Consider the following 24,552-nt stretch of genomic DNA (forward strand, 5'->3'; position numbering starts at 1 on the left):
TAACTATGAAGTACCTTCCAAAACTCAAACTACAAAGAAAAAAGTGACGGTATAATGATACTTATGTCGTAGGGATCATTCCAATATTATCGCTTCTTGATTTCGTACCCGAGATGTTAATCTTTTTTGAAACCCTTGTAGAAAGCTTAAGGATAAGTTTATGGGTCTTCTCTGTTTGTGGTCTCTTGAAAAATGAAGAAAAAGAAGACTTAAGGCATATATATATCCATTATTGAAAAGTCAAAGTGGTGCTAGCTTGACACCCTAGCATTGGTCCTTCTTCAGACGCTTATATCTTTTTATCCGGACGTCGTACGAATGAACGGTTAAGAGTGTTGGAAACTAAATTTCAATACCTTCAATTTGGTATATAATATATCCCAAAAAGACCTTATATAATACATGAAATATATTTCTCAAAAAGCTTCGTTACAAGGCAAATCCTTAGTCAGTTTTTCCACAACTTAAATCCGATTTTCCCCATATTTTATATCCAAACATTATATATAGTCATATTATGACTTTACACTCAATTAAGTCATGATTAAAAAGTCTCACATTCATTTTACGTCACCTTGGGATACACGGGGTGTAACACAATTGGCACTGGATGATGAAATATTTCCTGAATTGCAACATCAACAACCTCCAATCAAGCATGGGAGACTCTAAAGCAAGAATATTTGAGTTAGAAGAAGATAATTACTGTAAAATTACAGACACATCGTTGTGAATTTGAAACTTTAGCTATGAAAGACAAAGAGTATGTGCAAAAATTTTATGTCTAGGGTTTCTGGAATTGTTAATCATATGAAAACATATGGTAAAAGTGTTAACAATGAAATTGTTGTAAGGTGTTGAGAAGTTTAACAAAAAGCTTTGACCATGTTGTTGCTGCAATAGAAGAATCTAAGGACCTATCTACTTATAGTTTGATGAACTAATGAGTTAATTGTTAGCCCATGAAGTTTGGATCAGTAAGTCCTATGAAAAGGCGGAGGAGAAAGATATTTCGGTGAAGGGGAGCCTCTTTACAAGGTAAAACCATAATTTTCTGGTGGCCGAGGCGGAGGAAGAGGTGGCTATCGTGGTCGAGGTCGTGGCAATGGTAGAGGAAGAGGCTAATTTGGCGATCAACGTCAAAACAAAAACAACATACAATGTCGATGTTGCAAGAATTTGGGCCACATAGAAGCTAATTGATGGACCAAGCATAGGAATGAACAAAAGCAAGCAAATTTTCACAAAGCAAAAGCAAGAAAATTTCACGGAGGAATTTGAAGAGGGGAGTATGTTATTCATGACCCAATCCCCTATCAATGATGGCCTTAATGGAGTATGGTTCATGGGCAGTGGTGCCTCAAACCATTTGTCTGGAACGAGGTCATTGTTTAAAGAACTTGATGACTCCAAAAAGCTAGGTCCGACATGGAGACAGCAAGACGATGAAGGTTGAAGAGAAAGGTACAATTTCCATCAAAACCACACGTGATAATGTAAAGCTTGTACATGATTTGCAATATGTTCCTAATTTATTCCATAATCTGGTAAGTGTTGGCCAATTGATGAATGCTGGTTACTCTCTTCTCTTTGATGATGTTGCTCTGTTTATGATAAGAACTCAGGGCAAAACATTATCAACATTTCTATGAAACAAAATAAACTGTTTCCTTTAAATATATCTGATGTAAAAATTGTGCTTTAGTTGCTAAAACTAGTGGTGCTAATTTATGGAATTTACGGTATGACGGTCTGAATGTTAAAAGGATGAAATTATTTGGTCAAAAAAATATTGTTGTTCGGTTGTCTAAAATTGATGGTCTTGATTTTTATGAAGGGGGTGTCTACGGTAAGTAAAGTAGAAACTCATTTCCTATAAACAAGGCTTGGAGGGCTTCCGATTGTCTTGAATTGGTGCATGCTGATGTTTGTGGTCCAATGAGTGTTGAATCCTTTGGTGAAAGTTGATATATTTTTGTTGTTCACGGATGATTATAGTCGAATGAGTTGGGCTTATTTCTTGAAATTCAAATCTGAAACTTTATGAGAATTTTAGAAATTTCAAAGCGTTAGTAGAGAAGCAAAGTGAGTGTTCTATAAAGGCTCTTCATTCAAATAGAGGTGGTGAATTTACATCGAAAGAATTTGACGGTTTTTATGAGAAAAATGGTATTTACACTAAATTGACTACACTACACTCACCAGAGCAAAATAGAGTGGCCGGGCTAAAAAATTGAATGGTGGTTGAAATGGCCCGAAGCATGATGAAAACAACAGAACTTCCAAAGATGTTTTGGGCAGAAGCAATAGCAACGGCAATGTATCTTCTCAATATCTTGCCAACGAAGGCAGTCATGAATTAAACCCCATATAAAGCTTGGAAGGGCAGGAAGCCACGAGTAAGCCATCTAAAAGTTTTCAGTTGTTTAGCATATGCTTTGGATACTTCTCCATCTCGTTGCAAACTTGATGTGAAATCAGAAAAATACATTTTGGTGGGATATAGTCCTTATTCCAAAGCATACAAGTTGTATAACTCGATGAGTGGCAAAGTTATTATAAGCAGGGATGTTAGGTTCAACGAAGCAGGAATTTGGGCTCTGAATGATAGCAATACTATAGCATCTGTAAATTCTCTAGTTCTTGAAAATGCACCTGAAACACTTGTGGTTGAACCTTCAGCACAAGCAACATCTGAAACACTTGGAGAGTCTTCAGAAGAGCCAATTCCATCAGATCCAATTCCACTAAGAAGATCAACCAGGGAAAAAGACCAAATCCCAGATATTCTAATGACATTTATACTTGTCAATTTGCTTTTATTGTTTCAGATCCTATCCACTGTGGAGAAGCAACTGAAAAAGAAGAGTGGAAGCAAGCAATGGTGGAAGAGAGGAACGTTGCCGAAAAGAATAAAACATGGGAGTTGGTTAACTTACCGGAGGGAAGAATTTTATTGGCCTCAAATGGGTGTATCGCACGAAGTACCATACTGATGGAACTATTCAGAAGCACAAAGCTCGGCTAATTGCAAAAGGATACGCACATCAACAAGGAGTTGATTTTGATGAAACATTCTCCCCCATAGCGCGCTTTGAAATGGTGAGAACTCTCTTAGCTTTTGTTGCTCAACTCTCTTGGCAAGTTTACCAATTTGGTGTCAAGTCTGCCTTCTTAAATGGAGAATTAAAAGAAGTTTATGTTGCTCAACCTTAAGGTTTTATTGTAACTAGACGTGAAAGTGAAGTGTACAGGTTGAAGAAAGCTTTATATGGCCTAAAGCAACTGTCGCGAGCATGGTATAGAAAGATCGACTTTTATTTCCAGGAGAATTGATTTGAAAGAAGCAAAAATGAGCCAACTCTCTATGTAAATAAGCGAGGTAAAACTGATTTCTTGGTGGTGTGCCTTTATGATATGATTTATATTGGCTCTTGTGAATCACTTATTGTTGAATTCAAGTCTTTCATGATGAAAAAGTTTGAAATGATAGACTTAGGGTTGTTGCACTATTTTCTTGGTCTTGAGATTAAACAAAGTTTAGATGGCATTTTTGTCTCGCCAAAAAAAATATGCAAGTGAGCTTCTTAAGGGATTCAATATGTTGGGTTGTAAGATAGCTTCTACGCCTATGAATGTGAATGAGAAGCTCATATCAGATGATCGTACGGGATTGATGGATGCTCGATGCTTTAGAAGCATAGTTGGTGGTCTAAATTATTTATCGCACACACGGCCTGACATGGCATTTTCTGTTAGTTGATTTCCAGATTCGTGCATAACCCAACAAAGCATCATTTTGGGGCAGTAAAGCGGATTTTACGATGTGTTGCCGGAATTATTGATTTTGGAATTTGATACTCTAATGTGCTAGATTTTAAATTGTTTGGTTTCACAGATAGTGATTGGGCAGGTTGTCAGGATGATAGAAAAAGTACCTCTGGATATGCATTCTCTCTTGGTTCAGGTGTTATATATTGGAGTTCAAAGAAGCAAGAAATTGTGGCCTTGTCATCATCTAAAGCAGAATATGTTGCTGACACTGCATCAGCTTGTCAAGCGGTTTGGCTAAAGAGGTTACTTGCCGATCTATTTCAAGAGGAAGCTACTGCAACTGAAATTTTCTGTGACAATAAAGCAACTACTGCGATGACAAAGAATCTGGCAAGAAACAGCAGGACAAAGCATATCGACATTCGGTACCATTTCATCTGAAATCTGGTAGCAACTGGACTCATTATGTTGAAGCATTGTGGCACAAATGAACAAGTTGCTGATATTCTAACCAAAGCACTTCCAGTCGGCAAGCATGAGTATTTCAGATCACAGATGGGAGTGACAAGCTTTGAAGCAAGGGGGTGTGTTGATTAATGCTTCAAAGTGACAACTTATTTAGTTCCTAGTTTTTAGTATCTGTAAAATTAGTGCTTGTTCCGTTAATTAGCATGATCATTTAGTTGGTTGATAATGGTAGAATTAGTGAAAGTATTTTATCCACTTTTTTATTACTTGCTTATTTTTAGCAAAAGTCAGCTGATTATAAGCCTATTTAAAAGGCCTGTACTTTAGCTTTTCTAATGCAATTTCAAAGAGACTTCAAAAATACTCTCTCCACTTCCCTTCTTTGGGTTTAACTCCCCAACAGATAAGAGGCACGTCTCATGAAGCTCCATTCTCTCAATCAGAGAGAACGCTCATGCTATTCAAGTCATTTTTGGAGGGCAAGCCCTTGCCTGAAGCAATCTGATTCTTTGATCGGTTCAGCATCACTAGTTCAAACACGAAGTAAACTTGACATATTTGAGGTGTTTCTTAATCTTATTTTTGGTGGAAGCTGAAGCTGCATTCAGTTACTCTCTCTTGTATCACAACTTCAAAATAGAAAGGGTGTGACATGAGATGTTCTGTAAAGTTGTCAAAGTAAAGAATTCATTGTTGCCTTTGTACTTGGGTGTTTTGTGAAATTGTAGTCCAATGTTACCAAATGACCTCTGGTTGTACTAGAATGTTAAGTTACTGCACATGTCAAAGTTCTCTGGTATATTCTTCCAAGATAACGAAAATAAATAGCCTAAGATCACTGCACAAAATAAGCCTCTTAAATGTGATCCTCATTGAAGAAGCTGAAAATGATCTATGACAATAATTAATGAGTCGGAGATAGTGTTACAAGTTTTCTACTAGTGAGAAAATTGGAAATAACAAAAAGCAACTCATTTTATAAACGAACACGCAGAAATTAGAATATCAGCCATCTTTGTTAGGCATGTAAAAAAGATATCACTGACTTGTCAAATAGTATTCTGAGAGCGTGTGGTAACTGTAGTAGGAGCTTCAACTTTCATTTTCAGATGATTGAATTCTAAAGCCAGAATCGGCTTGGACAGCATCACGGATATGCTGAAATTTCTCTTGGTCCCAGTAGGCACTCTGCTTAGTGATTCCACATTCGAGCTCTGACTTTCAGATGAATTTTCCTTGTCTGCATCCAATGCAAATGGTCCCAAGACTTTTGCTGGTCGCACTGGTCTTACCCTATACATGCAAAGTAATAAAACACAAATCACTTGCCTTAGCAACGAGTTCTAATCATAGTTAAAGAATGAGAATCACGGCACTGAAAAGGTCGGGCTAAGCAGCACTGACCTGCACTCAATCTGGCAAGAGTACTTGAGGAGATCAGAATTGTACTTTGTCCGTCCGCTGAAATTTCAAGCAAAACTGCTAATTACAAGTCCAAATTTATTTCAAGGGTAAACACCCTAAGGACCAAGTTAGAAACAATTACCTAAAGTTTGGGAGTGACATTTTGATAAGAGGACCCATCCATTCCTTAGACTCTTGTCGAGGAACTGCCAATTCCAAATGGACATAGAAGCATGATAAAATGGGGTATAACATTTGAGATGAAGTTTCCCGACAACCTACTACAGGTCAAACTGCAAGATTTTGCCAATGGATCAACACTCCCTACCTTGGCAAGTATATTGGGATGAGCATATTAGGCTACGATGACAAAATGGAGGAATTTATTGCTTATTCTATTGAATGAAGGAAATACCTACGCACCCAAATGTATGACCTAGTTGGTCAATGAAGTGGGAGGAGATCCATAAAGTCCTAGGTTTCAAATCTCAGCAGAGGGGCAAACACTAGGTCATTTTTTCTATTTGTCTAATCTTCAGTTGACAATGTCTGTAGGAAATACCTAGATATACCAAGTTCTAAATTCGACTTCACAACTATTGCTATAAGGAAAGTTGCAGATGATCAACAATTGAATTATGATTTTCATCTATCAAGAAATAATGCAGTCTGTCAACTTATTTACCAGCGGTATTAAGGTTGATATTGCAGATATTTATTGCTCTCTGCTTCTTGATTTCCGTTACTTCTATGTCCATGTTATTCCTATAGCTAGCAGAAGATGTCCTCAAGCCAACAGTGCTTAGAACACTACTTGTTTTACTTTTCGGTGTCCGCGGAAGTGCTGTAATTTTCTGCATGCAGGTCAACAAAGTAAGTTCTAGTTCAAAACATGTCAACAACAACAACAACCACATTAAATATGCTTCAATCCCAAACAAGTTGGAGTCGGCTATATGAATCCTCACTTCCAGAACATATCCATTTTAACTTTTTGGAAACATCAGCCGAGTAACTGAAAAAATATTCTCTACAACTTCATTTTCACCCACCTCAGGTAAACCTTTATAAAAGCATTTAGAATCCATGTGCATACCTTGTGGAAAAAGGAAATTCATAGACAAATGGCAGAGAAGCATCATTGTTTAAGAAGAGCAAGGTAATTTGAAAGCATTTCATGTAAGTTTTGACTAGGAGAGTTGAACTGCATGATGCCTGATATACAAAAATACGATTCAAGTGTTCAACAACAGAAGATCCAATCTACAAACTCAGTTGTACCTTTGAAAACCTGGCAACTTGACTTGGAAGACCTACAACCTGTGACGCACGAGACATGAATAGGATCATGTTAAAACAATGCAATATATAAGAATCAAGTTAGTGATGCAAACTCGATTCTTACTAAAGTCTAGTGACTATCTATATTTATGTCCAAGTCTTCATTCAAACGAACACATGCTAGAAATCCCTTTCAATCAGATGATTAAAAGAAATCATTCTTATTTAATCTAAGGTTAGGAGCATAGATGAATATAAGAAAGTCACCACTACCCACCTTCCGCCCATGAAGGCACGCCTCATTACTATCCACCAGCACCCTGGCAGCCCATCTATTATTGACAAAAAATATATTTGTTAGTGTACAAACAAAGATACTTCATATTGAACAAGCAACAGTAACATTTTTATAATTTGGTTTAACCATCAGGCTCTCCAAACCCACTGGCTTGACTAATCAAGATTCACACAAAGGGGAAACGCTCCTTACTAGGAGTTTCTCCATTTCCAATGCTCGAACCTGAGACCTTTCATTAAGAGTGGTGAGATTCATCCCACCCTACTCCTTGGTGATAGCTCTACAAAAATAACGGAGAAGCTGTCATTCTAGAAGTGGTAGCTTCCCACCTCCCTCGGGGTCACGACCTGCCATTTTTCATTTCTTTATCTATATTTTGCCAAGTTAAAGAATCCCCACTCTCCATGTTCTTGAGAAAGTTTCCAACAAGGTTTAGATGGATTATCCATAAGGTTTTCCCATTGTTCAGTGGTCTACTAGTGACAGCTTAATCATTAGTACTAATCAGTATGCTACATGGGCAGTGATAAAACTATAAAAGGAAAACCCTCTTCTAAACCGTCAGAGAAGGAAGAAAAAGTTAGACACAAGAAGGAAGGTAACCTGCACTTTCAGGAAAAGAAAGAAAGCATAAAAAAGAAAACTATATTTTTGACACCGCCAATGATGGGTAAGGAAAGTCAAATTAAGTCCCTGAATTGATTTGGTAGTGGCTGACTTGTAAAGGTCTGGATGTGGTGATGCTGAGTTTTCCCAAAGAAGCAATACACTAGATTTGCGTGTGTTGTTCCACATAATTGTTTCATAATGTATTAGTAGTCTTAAGCAGAGGAAGATGCAATAGAGTAAATACTTACGCACAAGATGTAGGTGGATTCCATACTAGTCCTGCAATCACCACCAACTGAACAACTTGCATTAAAATAACACATTTCACTATTAAATAAACAAAAAAAGGGTGTTCTTTTTAACTTGTCTATATGAAATGCATGTTCCTGTACAAAGCAAACAGAAAAAGGTCCCACTTGCAATTTAGAATGAGATGATTCAACTTTAATAATGCAGACAAATCACTTAGTCTGCTAGAACAAATCATTTGATCAAGAGGAGCAACTTATAAAATATAAGGCAGGGGAAACCTCGTCGAAGAATCCAGCAGGACTGTCATCATAGCTAGCAAGAAAGAACCCGCCAAGAGTATATCTGCAAATACAAAAATCAATTTAATTAAGCATAATGGGCATTACTTAAATAAACTCACTAAAATGCTTTTCACAGTCTAGTATAGTAAAGAAAAATGGATACCCAAATGCCTCAACTAGTCGGCAGTCTTTGGGAACGAAAGCTCGAGCAGTCTCTGCTTTGACAAGATGAAGCTGGTATAAAGCACTGCAACATTACATTACATTACATTAATAAACACTCTATTAGTACAATTCTTGGCTAGCTGATCTAAATCTAAAAGACTGGTGGCATAATTGTAAAAACACTTGCCTGCCTTTAAAAATCCAGGGAGGTTCCCCATACGCCAATTGAGTAGAATTTGTGTCTTTCACTTCCATTAGCAGTTAAAGACTGGTATTTCCAAATTAATAAAAACCAGATGCCTCACAATTAGGATGAAAAATGCAGAAAGATCAACTTGTTTTTATTTTTAAGCAGAATAAAATAATGTCAGAGCTACGAAATTGAAAAAACAATGTTCCTGCTCAGAAAAGATATTCAATCTACATGCAGCCAACTTGATTGTGAAAATTAATTACTACTCCTATGAAACAACTGACAATTATCGATCAGAAAAAAGAATACCTCCCCTGTCCAACAGTTAGACGGATCGAAACTCGAAACAAAAAAGAACTAGTACTAGATATATGAAGTATCGAAGCTCAACAACCACCAGTCTTACAATTAATATATAAGACTGCTCATTTACAGCTGGAACACTATGTTTGCAAGTGATAAAATTTTAGTTTTTCTTTTTTTCTGGATTAAAAGATAAAAGAGCAGGGCAAGCAAATAAAAAATGCAGCACTTGAAGGAAGCAGAGTGTAGAGCAGCAGATAAGGAACCTGACAGGGACGGAGCTAGCGTTGAAGGTAAGGGGCAAGGGCGGATCCAGGATAAGGCAAGTGAAGCCTTTGCCTTACACCCCCAATATTTAACTTAAGGCCCCAAAAATTATAAACCACTACTATATTATTATATAATTATTAATAAAAGATTTTAAATTTTAATATTTTTTAAAGTTTTGCACAGGTAGGATTGAGTTAACAGGATAAATTTTTTCTCTAACTAAATAAAATAATATATTTATTTTCTTATCCATTCTATTTTTCTTCTTTTATGTGTAGTCTTCTTTTATGTTTCTCACAATTTTATTTTTTAATTTCAACTCATAATTCTAAATTAACTTTTTTTTGGTCTCATTTGATTAATTCACATAGCAGAAAGCAAGTTTTTTTGTGTCTCATCTTTTCTAACTAAAAAATTTCCCAAACAAATGTTACAAGGTCCAAAATACAATTGCTAATGAGCTCACCCTTTTACCATTGTCACTTAAGGAAAGAGTTCAATAACATATGATGTGCCTAACCCACACATCATGCATTACACTCTCACCACTAGATCAAAGTCATATAGCATTTTTTTTTTTGTTTCGATTTTTATGAAAGAAGTTTCATGATCTTTTAATATATTTTGGTTTTAGGTCACCAGTTTCGTTGAGCCGCTCCTGATTGATAATCAACAAATTTACAAATCACTGCCCCCATCATGAACGTGTTATTTAACCAACCTCATTCACATTTGGTAACTGAATGAGACATTCACTTAATTTAATTTTGTTGTCATTGTTATCTTATCTTAATTAAGACTCTAGAAAATTTAATTGAGAATGTGAGGAGTAGACAAGTGGCTTTAGTATGAGACTAGTAAAGTCTTGATTTAGGGCCCAATTATTTTAATAATGAATTTTATGATTATATTTTAAATTAGACAATATTAACTTTTATAGACAAAAAAAAAGGTACAAAAATTTTGTAAAAAAGAAAGAAATAAATATTGTCTACTTTTTAACAGTAAAAATATTATAGAAATTTGAATTAAACTACTTAAATGTTCATATTAGTAGATATATTTTTTATAACAATATCAAAAGTAACATATTGCAAATACATGTCAAACATCTTACTTATTTCAATTGCCCCTTTTAATATAAATAATAATAGGGTAAAAATTATTTACAACCCTCAACATTGATTTAAAAATTAAACCTCCTTGAACTTTGAACAATTATCATTCTTCCCCTTATTCTATATAATATCTACTTTGCCCTTGTTATTTTCAATTCCCTCCTCTATCCTCTTTTATTGTATATGTTATTTTTATGATTTTACCTATAATTTAAATTAGGTTATACCTTATTATAAATTACAATTTAAAGTTATTAAAATTATAAATACGATAGTCCTTTTTATAATTATCACAAAATTTATTATACTTTTATCATTTTTATTTTAATATAACGCGTATTAAATATATATATTTCTTAGTGGTAAATCTATAATCTTTTAGGAGTGATGTCACCAAAATCAAACCACTAATTGGGATTGTGAGGCGGTCGATGCAATTATAAATACCCATCGCGAGTCGGGGTCGATTCAACAGAGAGCTTTACGTGGGATTAAGTATATACCTAGTTTAGTGTATGACGTGCCCAAGATTGCACTTTCACATATTCAATTGTTTCTTTTCTACTTCTAGTTTGTATCCTAATGCTTGCAATTGAAAAGCTAATAGATAATGTTTTTGGTATTGTTGTTTTTCAAGTTTATAAAAGATCTAGTGTCGTGACTTCCACCTAGGTGGTTACCTAACGGATTGTAAGCTTTAGGGAAAGTTTGTTTGGTCCGGGTCGTAATATAGCAATCACACGTAATTACCCACTCATATACCTCTCGGTAGTTAGAGTGATTTTGCCAAATTTGGCTTTCTCAAGTTCAAATGAGTATTACACAAAAAAATGATAAATGCTCAAGTCGGGTCTTACTATCTCTAGATTCAACTATTTAATTAATCAATTTCTTGAATTCACCCAATTCCTTGTTAGCCATTTTTTTCTGGACTTGGTCTCTCTTTCTCAAGTAGAGACTAAGTCAATTAGGCATGAATCAATGTTTGTAACTATCAATTCTGAAATTCAAGCAAGAACTAGGCTAAATATCACTAACTCAATCACAAACAAGCCCTAAATCAAACACCCATTAAGTACTCACACTAGGGTTAGGTCACAACCCTAGCAAGAAATTTAGCTACTCATGGAAAATGAAGAAATTAAAGAAGAAACTAAGATAAAATTCATAATAGATGATTAAGGGAAGAAAATCTAATGTTAAAATGTTAAATTATTATAAAGTTACCAAATACAGTAAAGAAAAACGGCTATCTATTCTTAGGTGCACCCAACCTAACTTAAAAATGACAAAAAGATCTATTTAAACCCAGTTAAAATTATCGGACAAAATTGCCCATGCGAACGTTATGCGGTGTGCGGTCCATACTTTGAAACTTGCTTGGCATGTTGGACAGCCGCACAATTCTGGGTTGCGGCCGCACTTCTTCAACTTCTGCGAATCGCACATTTCTGAGTGAGACTGCACTCTTGATTCTGCGTCCGGATAATAATGGTGCGGTCCGCACTTCTTGAACTTGGGCTTTGGCAATGGGGGACTTCTGCGGACCGCACATTTCTAAGTGCGGTCGCGCTCTTGATTCTGCGACCGCACAATAATGGTGTGGTCCACACTTCTTTATGGCCCAAAAATCCATCTCTCTGAACTTCATCTTTTGCGGCCTCATAAGAATTATGTGGTCCGTATTTTGCATGAGAATTCAGTTAGAGGCTTCCTCATGTTCTGTGGCCGTACTTAATATTATGCGATCCGCATTTTGCTCTTTTAGCCTGGTTTTGGTCTTTGTCCAAAATTTCTCCTTCTTGAGTTGATTTTTATTTCTTTGGCTCATATTCCAACACTCCTGCAAAAAAGTATATTTTATTAGTTTTCGAAAATACCTTTAAGCAATTTTGAGCTAAAACGAAAGTAAAAGAGTACAAATAAGTAGTCAAAATCTCTACTTATTAACTCCCCCAAACTTAAGGTTTTTCTTGTCCTCAAGCAAATAAGGTAATTTCCATCTCCACAAGACAAAAACTAATTCAACTGGTCGAAAGTGAATCAATCACATATCAATTGGGACCAACAATTACCCACAACACGTATGAATTATCAATAATGCAATGATTTGACTTTTTGAGTACAATAGTGTCACACCTCCTTTTTTTACCCCTGGAAGGGGTACAAGGGAGTTTTTTTCAATTTAAGTGATAATCGAAACGGGATTATTTTATTTAAAAGTCAGAGTCGCCACTTGGGATAATTTATGGTATCCCAAGTCACCGGTTTAAATCCCGAATCGAGGAAAGATTGACTCTGTTTTACAGTCCACAAACATAAAAATTCGGGTAAGGAATTTTGTTAACCCGGGAGAAGGTGTTAGGCATTACCGGGTTCCATGATTTTAGCACGGTCGCTCAACTATTATTATTAGCCTATTTATGATTTTAAAACATTTTTAAACCTATGTGCATTTTTAAACTTTATCACCGCTTTTATTTATTCAAAGAATTAATTCAAGGTTATTTAAAACACATCGCAAACCACGCTACATGAAATGCACCCGTGATTCACGATACGTTCTATCTAACCTTGTTGGAGATTAGAAACGGGTCACATGAAATGTACACCCGGGTTTTAATAATTGCAAATCATAACTATGTCATGGGAACCATACCCGTAGCCATGATAATTAATCAATTAATGCGCCTAAAGCAACTACAAAATTCATTCTTTAGCATCTAAGTTATAACATTTGTGAGGGCCATAAGCGATCTAGTTAAAATGGCATGCCTCGATCTATTTGTAAAGGACTATACTTAATTAAAACAGCCTACAGATGTTCTTAAAAAAGGTTTGAGCTATTAGTAAAAAAAAAACTTAGGGTACATGCGTTGACCCTTTAATTATTTCTGGGAAAAGCAAGCCAATTATAGGCCCAAATTATTGCAGACACGACAGAAATAAATGGGGCTAATGGGGATCGGGCTCAAGGGAAAGCCCAAGGTCAAAATTGAAATTGTCGGAAACATCAATGACTAAACTGGGCCAGACACAAAGCCCATGCATGCGGATTATGGATTATTCAAAGCAATTTTTATGATACTACCAACTAAAATCGAATTAAGTACTAAACAAAATATAAGGGAAACAATGAATCGACATCAATCTGAAATGCCCCAACTTGAGGCTGGGCCATCAATGTCAAACTCGTTTGAGACCCAACAGTTTTTCTTTACTCTACTGTGGCCCAAATAATTTGCAGCGTTTAGCTAAATAGAAAGACACATTCTGAAATCAAACCACATTACAATATTAATGAAGTAGCACTTAGCATTGTGACAGCCAATACATAGCTCCTTTATCATCACAACATAATAAAGCTCTTAGCTTAGAGCAAAGTCACTTGATTTCAAAAGTATATGGTTTACTAACATGAATTCACCCTCGTCTAGCTCTAATCATCTAAACATGCATATTTACAGAATCAAACAACCAAGGCATGCTGAAAGTGTTCAAGTGTCTAACTCAGTTGGCAACCTTATAGCCATAGTTTAACACTCCAAAATTACAATTAAAACATCATACAAATCTGAAACCAGAACCATTTGGCTTCCAAGCTCACTAAAGAAAAAAGTAACAATGCTAATACTCAACTATAACTGGAGAATTAACAATCATCGAACCAACAAACAGGTTAAATGTTAACAGCATAAAGATAAAATCCGAGTAATCAATTTCCATGTTATTCTTCAACTTGTCATTTCAAAGGTTGTGACAATGCCTGGATACAAGCAAAAACAACAAAAATTTCAGCAAGATGATAATGAGATCAGCAGAGCTTTAAACAATAGCAACACAATCAGCTTAATCTATGTTCAGGAACCAGAAACTAGCAAGGTGTTCAAGCTTTCAAAAAATCCAAAAAGATGAAACCAACTAACCAATGGAACAGTGTTCGAAATCCTTTTTTTTGTATTTTCTGACTCTCAAAAATTCTATCAGTGTGTGCTCTTAGGTCTTTTGGTGCAAAGAAAAATGCTGAAGGGTCTGTTTTTTAGGAAAATGCTTCAGCTGTTTTGGTACTTCCTTTTTTGCTTTCCCCCTCACTCAGTTTTTTCTTTTAGCTTTTATAGCTTCCCTTTTCGTGTTCTCCAGCGATCCTCTTTCGTTCTTTGCATATCACGTGTTTCTTTCAATTGAGAGAAAGCAATAATGGAGAGCTCTCCCTTTTTTTGGAAGCTCGGCTAATGCTTCATAGGGTCGGGATTGTTTTAGGTTTTTCTTTTTTTTCTCCGAAGGAAGAGTCTAGAAGGGTTACTAGGGTTAGCTTAATGGGCATTGGGTATTGGGATTAATGGGCTAATCTGAATTGGGCTAAAAATTAGGCTCTAAGACTCCTAAAATTGTGGTCCAGCACCTTAATTGACTCCCTTTAATATAAGATAAAAATACTACACAATGCAAAAACTAATCCTAATTAATTAAACTAAACTATATTAAAACATGAAACTATTTTTTTGTATTTTCAAGATTATATAAAGATGAAAATAAGGTACTATCTTTGTATTTTTTTAAATCTATGAAAGGTACATGAATTAAAAGTGACTAGGTAAAAATATTTTTTTGTAATTTTCATTTTTGTTATAAAATAAAATAAAATAGTTAAAACTAGTTGAAATAGCGATATAAGACCTAAACAAAATATTTACATGCTAAAATATAAAAAATCTTGGGGAGGGTCAAAAATCACATGTCTACAGCTGCCCCTCTTTGATTGGGAACGCGAAGAGTTTTCAGACAAAGAACGACTAGACAGATTTTTTGACCCGACCCTTATTTAGGGAGACCAAAACTAAGAGGAAGGAGAATGTGACCGAGCTCTAGTATCTGTGCTGCCTACATATCCTTGGCTATAAAGGAATCATGCCACGTGTAGTTCAGAAGTGAATGAGGTGATGGAGTATACCGAGGTGGAGAGCCGATTGAGGTGCCGTTCCGTCGAGGTTCCGATTCGCGGTCCTGTTGCTACATCAAAATAAAAATGAAAAAGACTAACCAGGCCTATCAACTATGAGTTACAAGATTCCTATCTATAAGTCTTCCAAAGCTTGATCTTGAGTCTTGAATGGTTCTTCATGCAGACTTTAGATTTGAACCTTGACGCTTGCTAGCTGCAGGTATTAGTTCATTCTTCCACATATTCTTTGGATCAAGACCGGACATGCAATGTCGTGACTTTAGACCTGTCTTGAGCAATCCACCTCTTATCTCAACTTTTTCATTGTGGATTCACTTCCCTTTTCTTTTTTCTTCTTTTTTTGTTTTCTTTTTTATTCTGGATTGAGATTACTTCTGTGGTCATCTCGGATTGTTGACTCACATTCTTGCTGCAAGCTTCTGCTACTTCTAATGTGAATTGAATTCTGCAATAACTTCCCGTGTTCTCCAGGTGAGCGCCTGATTGCTAAAACTTGAACTGACTTCCCTTGTTCTCCAAGTGGGCGCCTGATTGCCGAAACTTGAACTGTATTCCCTTGTTCTCCAGGCGGGTGCCTGATTGCCAAAAACTTGAACTGTATTCCCCTGTTCTCCAGGTGGGCGCCTAATTGCCAAAACATGAACTATATTCCCTTGTTCTCCAGGTGGGCGCCTGATTGCCAAAACTTGAGTTGTCTTCCCTTGTTCTCCAGGTGGACACTTGATTGCCAAAATTTAAACCGTATTCCCTTATTCTCCAGGTGGGCACCTGATTACCAAAACCTGAATTGTATTCCCTTGTTCTCTAGGTGGGCGCCTGATTGCCGAAACTTGAACTGTATTCCCTTGTTCTCCAGGTGGCCGCCAGATTGCCGAAGCTGGAACTGTATTCCCTTGTTCTCCAGGTGGGCACCTGATTGGCAAAACTTGAATTGTATTCCCTTGTTCTCCAGGTGGGCGCCTAATTGCCAAAACTTGAACTGTATTCCCTTGTTCTCCAGGTGGGCGTCTGATTGCAAAAACTTGAACTGTATTCCCTTGTTCTCCAGGTGAGGGCCTGATTGCCGAAACTTTAACGGTATTCCCTTTTGTTTCAGGTGGGCGGCTGATTGCCAAAACTTAAACTGTATTCCCTTGTTCTCTAGGTGAGTGCCTGATTACAAAAATATGAACGTATTCCCTTGTTATCTAGGTGGGCGCCTGATTGCCAAAACATGAACTGTATTCCCTTATTCTCCAGATGGGCGCCTGATTGCCAAAAGATCGAATTATATTCCCTTGTTCTCCAGGTGGGTGCCTGATTGCCAAAACTTGAACTGTATTCCCTTATTCTTCAGGTGGGCGCCTGATTGCCAAACTTGAACTGTATTCCCTTGTTCTCCAGGTGGGCACCTGATTGCTAAAACTTGAATTGTATTCCCTTGTTCTCCAGGTGGGCGACTAATTGCCAAAACTTGAACTCTATTCTCTTGTTCTCCAGGTGGGCGCCTGATTGCCAAAACTTGAACTGTATTCCTTGTTCTCCAGGTGGGCGCCTGATTGCCAAACTTGAACTGTATTTCCTTGTTCTCCAGGTGGGCGCCTGATTGTCGAAACTTGAATTGTATTCCCTTGTTATCCAGGTGGGCGCCTGATTTCCAAAACTTGAACTGTATTCCCTTGTTATCTAGGTGGGCACCTGATTGCTAAAACTTGAATTGTATTCCCTTGTTCTCCAGGTGGGCGACTAATTGCCAAAACTTGAACTCTATTCTCTTGTTCTCCAGGTGGGCGCCTGATTGCCAAAACTTGAACTGTATTCCTTGTTCTCCAGGTGGGTGCCTGATTGCCAAAACTTGAACTGTATTCCCTTGTTCTCTAGGTGGGTTCCTGATGCCAAAACTTGAAATGTATTCCATTGTTTTCCAGGTGGGCACCTGCCATTACAATTAAACAGACAAAACTAAAGAAACTTTTCTACCCCTATTTGGTACCGGGAACATCTATGAGTGTTAATCGAATCCTGTTATCAAAAGGAGCTCTAAGAATTTAAAAGCTAAATCCCATTATCCAGGAAAGCCCTGAAAACTAAAATTAAATCTCATCTTACGAGTGGAAACCTGGAAGCTAAATTCTATTTCTTAAAAGTAACACTTACGTTAAATCTTATTATCTATGAGGGTCCTAAAAACTTTGAACTAAATCCCATTATCTATAAGGGTCCTGACAACTTAAAACTATATCCCATTATCCAGGAGGGTCCTAAGATTATTTTTTTAAAAATTAAATCACATTATCCAAGAGGGTCCTGAGAAGCCAAGAATGAACTCACCTGAGCCATGCTCTTTTCCTGGAGGATCTCTGCAGAACGAATAAAATTCCTTGCCCCTGAACCATGCTTTTCCTCATGGAGGATTCCTGCAGATCGAACAAATTTTCTTTCCCCTCTCAAATCGCCTTTTTGCTGACAAAATTTGGGCATGACATTTGAAAAAATTCAAACTTCCAAGCTTTGATTTGGACACAATTTTCATCCCTGTTTTAAACAAAGAAAACTTGTGAGTTTATAAATATGGTGGTTGGTTTGTGGCTTTGACTTTGAGGGCGATTGCTCCTTCACTTCCCATGATAACTTTAGTTTCAACTCGAAAGACCTTGCTTGTTTATTGACTAGCCACTTTCTCTGTTACCCTTATCACAGAAAACACATATGATCCATTCAAACACAACATCCTCTGTCTGTTGCATTTTGCTCATGAATTGACATTTACTGAACCTTAGTATTTCACATGAATCACATAGCACGTTGATTGTTACCAACTCAGTGCGCTTGTTGTTCTTTCCTGACGTATGCCACTGGACTTGGCCTTGAGGTCTATTGCTCCTTCATTTGCCATGATAACTTTGATTTCCACTTGGAAGACCTTGCTTGTTATTGGTTAACCACTTTCTCTGTCAACTTTATCACAGAAAATATCTTTGATCTGTTCAAACCCAATACCCTATATCTATTGCATTGTTCATGAATTGACATATACCGAATTTTTGTATTTCACATGAATCCCAAAGCACGTTGATTGTTACCAACTCAGTGCGCATGCTGTTCTTTCATGACTTATGCCACTTTGACGTGCTAGCCAGATCCCGTTTTGTGCAATTGGAAAGCTGGTGGCAAATTTTGAAGTTATTTCTCCCTTGTTCTTACCAAACAGACTCAGGAAGAGGAAATAAACAAAACAGAAGGAATAGAGTAAAGGACAATGGAAAGAGATGATTTCTAACAAGAAAACTACAAAGTAGAAACTTATCAGATGTGGATACCAACTCTAATGACCATGACATGCACCTTTGGATTAAGTGACCTAATCTGTCAAGCAAGTCTGATGTTCAACTCTTGTTATACTCCTTAAACCGTGAAACTGGGCTTCAATGCTCCGATTATCCAATCTGATTCACGATCCTTATTTGACTTGTAGTGGACGAAGGGTTTTCACCATCAAGTCACTCTCATTTTGTTCTTTATCTCAACTCACCATCGCCTTATGGTGCGTGTGAAGATTTTCACCAAACTCACACCACTAACTAGGATTGTGAGGTGGTCGATGCAATTATAAATACCTAACACGAGTCAGAGTCGATTCCACAAAGAGCTTTACGTGGGATTAGGTATATACCTAGTATAGTTTATGACGTGCCCAAGATTGCACTTTCACATATTCAGTTATTTTTTTTACTTCTAGTTTGTATGCTAATGCTTGCAATTGAAAAGCTAATAGACAATGTTTTTGGTATTGTTGTTTTTCAAGTTTATAAAAGATCTAGGGTCGTGACTTACACCTAGGTGGTTACCTAATGGATTTTAAGCTCTAGGGAAAGTTTGTTTGGTCGGGGTCGTAATACAGCAATCACACGCAATTACCTACTCAATACCTCTCGGTAGTTAGAGTGATTTTGCCAAATTTGGCTTTCTCAAGTCCAAATGGGTATTGCACAAAACAAATGATAAATGCTCAAGTCAGGTCTTACTATCTCTAGATTCAACCCTTTAATTGGGGCTATCAATTTCTTGAGTTCACCCCAATTCCTTGTTAGCCAAGTTTTTCTAGACTTAGTCTCTCTTTCTCAAGTAGAAACTAAGTCAATTAGGCATGAATCAATGTTTGCAACCATCAATTCTCAAATTCAAGCAAGAACTAGGCTAAATATCACTAACTCAATCACAAACAAGCCCTAAATCAAACACCCATTAAGTACCCAAAATGAAGAAATTAAAGAAGAAACTAAGATAAAATTCATAATAGATGATTAATGGAAGAAAATCTAATGTTAAAATGTTAAACTATTACAAAGTTACCAAATACAGTAAAGAAAAACTGCTATCTATTCTCAGGTGCACCCAACCTAACCTAAAAATGACAAAAGATCTATTTATATCCAACTAAAATTGTCGGACAAAATTGCCCCTGCGAAGGTTATGCGGCCACAAAATTCTGTATGCGGTCCGCACTTTGAAACTTGGCTTGACAGGTTGGACTTCTGCGGCCGCACAATTCTGGGTTGCGGTTGCACTTGTTCAACTTCTGCGGACCGCACATTTCTGAGTGCGGCCACACTCTTGGTTCTGTGGCCACACAATAATGGTGCGGTCCGCTCTTCTTTATGGACCAAAAATCAATCTCTCTGAACTTCATCTTCTGCGGCCGCACAGGAGTTGTGTGGTTCGCATTTTGCATGAGAATTCTGTTAGAGGCTTCCTCATGTTCTGCGGCGCACTTAATATTGTGTGGTCCGCAGTTTGCCCTTTTAGTCTGGTTTTGGTCTTTGTCCAAAATTTCTTTTCTTGTTGATTTTCATTTCTTTGACTCATATTTCAACACTCATACAAGAAAGCACATTTCATTAGTTTTCTGGAATATTTTAAAGCAATTTTGAGCTAAAACGAAAGTAAAAAAGTGCAAATAAGTAGTCAAAATCTCTACTTATCAAGGAGTGTGTTATAAAATCTATCTTTACTTTTTAATAAATATAAGATTTTGTATTACCTGCATTGGGTATATGTTTATAATGTTCTCACCCTTTTTAATTCTTTAATGTGTAAATATTTTTAAATTTTGATTGCTATTAATAAACTTATTGATAAGAGCAAATTATTTTATTTTAATTTTTATTTTTCTCAACCTTTTCAATATTCAACGTCATTAAATTATATTCTTGATTATCATTTTTTTATTTCAAAAATTAATTATTATTATATGGGTAAGTTCATAGCATAATTAGTAGAAAATAGAAAAAATTTATGTTACTAAAAAGATAAAAAAAAATGTTGATAATATAAAGGTTAAAATAGGTGTTTTGGAAAGTCAGATGAGAAATAAGGAGGAGAATGACAATTGTTCAAAGAAGAGAGGGAAGTTTGATTTTTAAAGCAAAGTTTAAAGGTATAAATGATTTTCACCCATAATAATATTACTACTTGAAGTTAAAGGTTTTATGCCATTTAAGAATATTATACTATAAACAACAAGTATGAAAAAAAATGGCAACACTAACTTTTTTGCATATATATGTGTATACATATTAATAAAAAAGTATAAAGCCTCTTATTAAGCTTCAGGCCACTAATTTTATGGAGCTGCCCTTGGGTAGGGGCATTAACTTTGGTTTATAACGTTGTATTTGTCATAAAAAGTTTATTTATATGTATCAATTATTAATTTAAAATCCAATAACTTAAATTCTAAGCTTCAATCCTTACTCTACCTCCCAAGACCATCATCAATTTTAGTGTAATTATGGTATACCTTTTTTGAGTATGTTAAATGGTACACCTAATATTCTTGATATACTACATATTGTTATTCTCATGTTATCAGTATTGTTATAAATAGAATTCTATTTATGAATGTCCATATTTAGAGAGATTCTATGGTTTATTACTTGGTGGCTAAGTTAAACTCTCCCTATAAATAGAGGGTTCTATTCCATTGTAATTCATCCCAAAATTTAATAAGAATTTCCTCTCTCTCTTTCTCTGCAATATTGTTCTTCTACTTTTATTGTTTCATAACACGTTATCAACGCGAGACTCTACCGTCTCAAGAAGCGTTTGAGAAGATTAAGGTATAACTTTTCTCTTCTTTTTAATTATGACTGACATTATGAAAAGAAAGTTCGTTGCCCTTGAAATTTCGGGCAAGAACTATATGACATGGGTGTTGGATGCTGAAATCCATTTAGATGCAACGGGTCTTGGAAACGCCATTAAAGACAAAACTAAAGCATCCACCCAAGACTGTGCTAAGGCCTTGATTTTCTTGCGCCATCACCTTGATAAAAGGTTGAAAATAGAATATCTCACAGTCAAAGATCCACTTGTTTTGTGGAATGGCTTAAAGGGAAGATATGACAACTTAAAGTTGGTTACTCTTCCACAAGCATGATATGATTGGGCTCATCTTAGGCTCCAAGACTTTAAGTTTGTTTCTGAATATAATTCTGCGATGTTCAGTATTACTTCTAAATTAAAACTGTGTGGAGATACTATCACTGATTATGATATGCTTGAAAAAATGTTTACAACGTTTCATGCCTCCAATATGGTTCTGCAACAGCAGTATAGAGAGAAAGGTTTCAAGAAGTACTCTGAGCTGATTTCTCTTCTCCTTGTGGCTGAGCGAAACAATGACTTGCTCATGAGAAATCACGAAAATCGACCCACTGGGTCTACACCATTGCCTGAAGTAGATGAGGTGTATTCCCATTATGCTAAGCGTGGAAAAGGCCGTGACCCTATTCGTGGTCGTGGTCGTGGTCATGGCCGTGGCCGTGGACAAGGAAGAAATTTTTCTGGTGTTAATCACCCCCCAAAGAAAAATAACCACCAAAAGTGGAAAAGGAAAGATGAGAGGCCAAAGGTAAATGGTTCAGAAACTGAATGTTATCGTTGCGGTGGAAAAAGGCATTGGACAAATATTTGTCGTGTACCAAGACATTTGGTTAAGTTTTATCAAGCATCTCTAAAGAATAAAGACCCTGAAGCTAATTTTATCTATAATAATGAATTTGACATCACCCACTTAGATGTGACAGACTTTTTTGAGCACCCTGATGGAAAAATAGACCACTTGATCGGTGATGGATCCGTGGTTAAAGATGATTGAGTAGTTTGATTTTTATTTTTGCTTATTCGTAGTGGCTAGTGAATAAACATCATGTAATCATAGTTCTTTACATGAGTAGTAGTCATTAGTATCAATTAGTATTATTTTATGAATTAGTGTTAGTTCGTTCTAGTATTCATTTTAAACAATATTTCAGCCTTTGACCATATCATAGTTATTTACATACACATGCATGTGGTAAGAATTCAAATGTAGCATATTGTTTTAGTATTTAACAGTCTCCTTACATAAATTCTTACCAAGTGTTTCTAATACTAAAGTGTATGTTGAGTATAATATGTCAAAAATATATGTATCTATTCTGTACTGTATTACGAACTTAGTGTGCGATTATTGCCTTTACATATTGTACTATTATAATGAAAATTCATCATAACTGTAACAATATTTTTCAAAGAGAAGAAATATTTCTCTCATTTAAGTATGTGTAAGGCAGATGTTACTACAATTTCTAGTAGTAGTAATTTAATTGAAGGCTCTGGAAGAGCTACTATAACTCTGTCTAAGGGAACAATACTTATCATAGAGAATGCAATGTTCTCCTCCAAGTCCAAGAGGAACTTGTTGAGTTTTAAAGATATCCGTCGAAATGGATATAAGATTGAGACAATAGATGAGAATAATCTTGAATATCTCATCATTACCAAGAATGTCTCTGGCCTAAAGAGGGTTATTGAGAAGTTCCCATCTTTATCTTGTGGCATGTATTGGACAAGAATTAGTGCAATTGAGGCATATTCTACCGTAAACCAAAAGGTTACTGATTTCAATACTTTTGTACTTTGGCATGATCGATTGGGACATCCTGGATCAATTATGATGAGACGAATTATAGAAAACTAAAATGGGCATTCATTAAAGAATTTAAAGATTCTTTCAGATAATGAATTTTCTTGCACTTCTTGTTATCAAGGCAAGTTAGTTATTAGACCATCACCAACAAAGGTTGGAATTGAGTCCCCTGCGTTTTTGGAGCGTATACAAAGAGACATTTGTGGACCTATTCACCCACCATAGTAGGTCGTTGAGATATTTTATGGTCTTAATAGATGCATCTTCTAGATGGTCCCATGTGTGCCTATTGTCATCTCGCAACCTCGCGTTTGCAAAATTAATGGCACAAATAATTCGATTACGGGCACAATTTCCCGATAATCCAATTAAGTCTATTAGACTTGATAATGCTGCTGAGTTTTCATCCCAAGCATTTAATGATTATTGCTTATCAATTGGGATAAAAGTGGAACATCCTGTAGCTCATGTTCACACTCAAAATGGTCTTGCAGAGTCTTTAATTAAACGTCTGCAATTGATAGCAAGACCGTTACTCATGAAAACAAGGCTGTCCACTTCTGTTTGGGGTCACGCCATTTTGCATACAACAATGCTAGTTCGTCTCACACCGACAAATTATCATAAATATTCCCCGTTGCAATTAGTTTTGGGTCATGAACCTAATATATCCCATTTAAGAATTTTTGGATGCGCAGTATATGTGTCTGTAGCACCGCCGTATCACACCAAAATGGGTTCGCAAAGAAGGTTAGGAATATATGTTGGGTTTGAATCGTCCTCCATTATTCGCTACCTCGAAACATTGACGGGAGATTTTTTTACTGTACAATTTGTAGACTGTCGATTTGATGAGACACTTTTCCCAAAATTAGGGAGAGAAGTTGGTGAAACCAAATGGGAAATTTTGTGGAAAAATCCATCATTATCTCATCTTGGTCCACGTGCCTTTATTTGTGAAAAAGAGGTGCAAAAGATTATTCATTTGCAGAGAATAGCAAATCAAATAGCAGACGCATTTACGGATTTGAAAAGGATAATAAAATCATATATCCCTGCAGAGAATGTTCCAATCCGTATTGATGTCCCTATTGGACAATCTTCTAGTGTCATAGCTAATGAGTCAAAAGCACGCCTAAAACGTGGTAGACCATTAGGTTCTAAGGATCGAAATCCTAGAAAAAGGAAAACAAATGATCAAAATGACACTACGAAAGAATCT

The 24,552-nt window shown here is 36.2% G+C and overlaps 1 protein-coding gene across 2 annotated transcripts; it reads right to left on the reverse strand.

The window, feature by feature from the left end:
* Positions 1-5,092: 5,092 nt before the first annotated feature.
* On the reverse strand, positions 5,093-9,395 carry LOC107766995 (protein NEOXANTHIN-DEFICIENT 1). Of its 2 annotated transcripts, none has more exons than XM_016585913.2 (11): positions 9,295-9,395; positions 8,720-8,800; positions 8,531-8,614; positions 8,365-8,428; positions 8,083-8,129; positions 7,205-7,259; positions 6,928-6,966; positions 6,332-6,500; positions 5,789-5,852; positions 5,647-5,703; positions 5,093-5,535 (listed from the first exon to the last, which is right to left on the reverse strand). In XM_016585913.2, exons 2-11 carry the CDS (start codon positions 8,785-8,787, stop codon positions 5,292-5,294), a joined length of 891 nt encoding a protein of 296 aa, XP_016441399.1. In that variant the 5' UTR covers positions 8,788-8,800; positions 9,295-9,395; the 3' UTR covers positions 5,093-5,291. The 2 variants fall into 2 exon arrangements, with proteins under 2 accessions (XP_016441399.1, XP_016441400.1); XM_016585914.2 differs by lacking the exon at positions 9,295-9,395 and adding an exon at positions 9,035-9,259.
* Between the last annotated feature and the right edge of the window lie 15,157 nt (positions 9,396-24,552).

This window comes from Nicotiana tabacum, chromosome 5 (genome assembly GCF_000715075.1).
Source record: "Nicotiana tabacum cultivar K326 chromosome 5, ASM71507v2, whole genome shotgun sequence".
Lineage (NCBI taxonomy): Eukaryota > Viridiplantae > Streptophyta > Magnoliopsida > Solanales > Solanaceae > Nicotiana > Nicotiana tabacum.

Bases quoted from the DNA above. Each gene is read 5' to 3' on its own strand.
- LOC107766995 (XM_016585913.2), bottom strand. From the start codon at position 8,787: ATGGAAGTGAAAGACACAAATTCTACTCAATTGGCGTATGGGGAACCT. The intron at 8,615-8,719 runs GCAAGTGTTTTT...GTAATGTTGCAG, and splicing joins CCCTGGATTTTTAAAGGCAG to TGCTTTATACCAGCTTCATC. The intron at 8,130-8,364 runs GTTTCCCCTGCC...CAAGTTGTTCAG, and splicing joins CTGCTGGATTCTTCGACGAG to TTGGTGGTGATTGCAGGACT.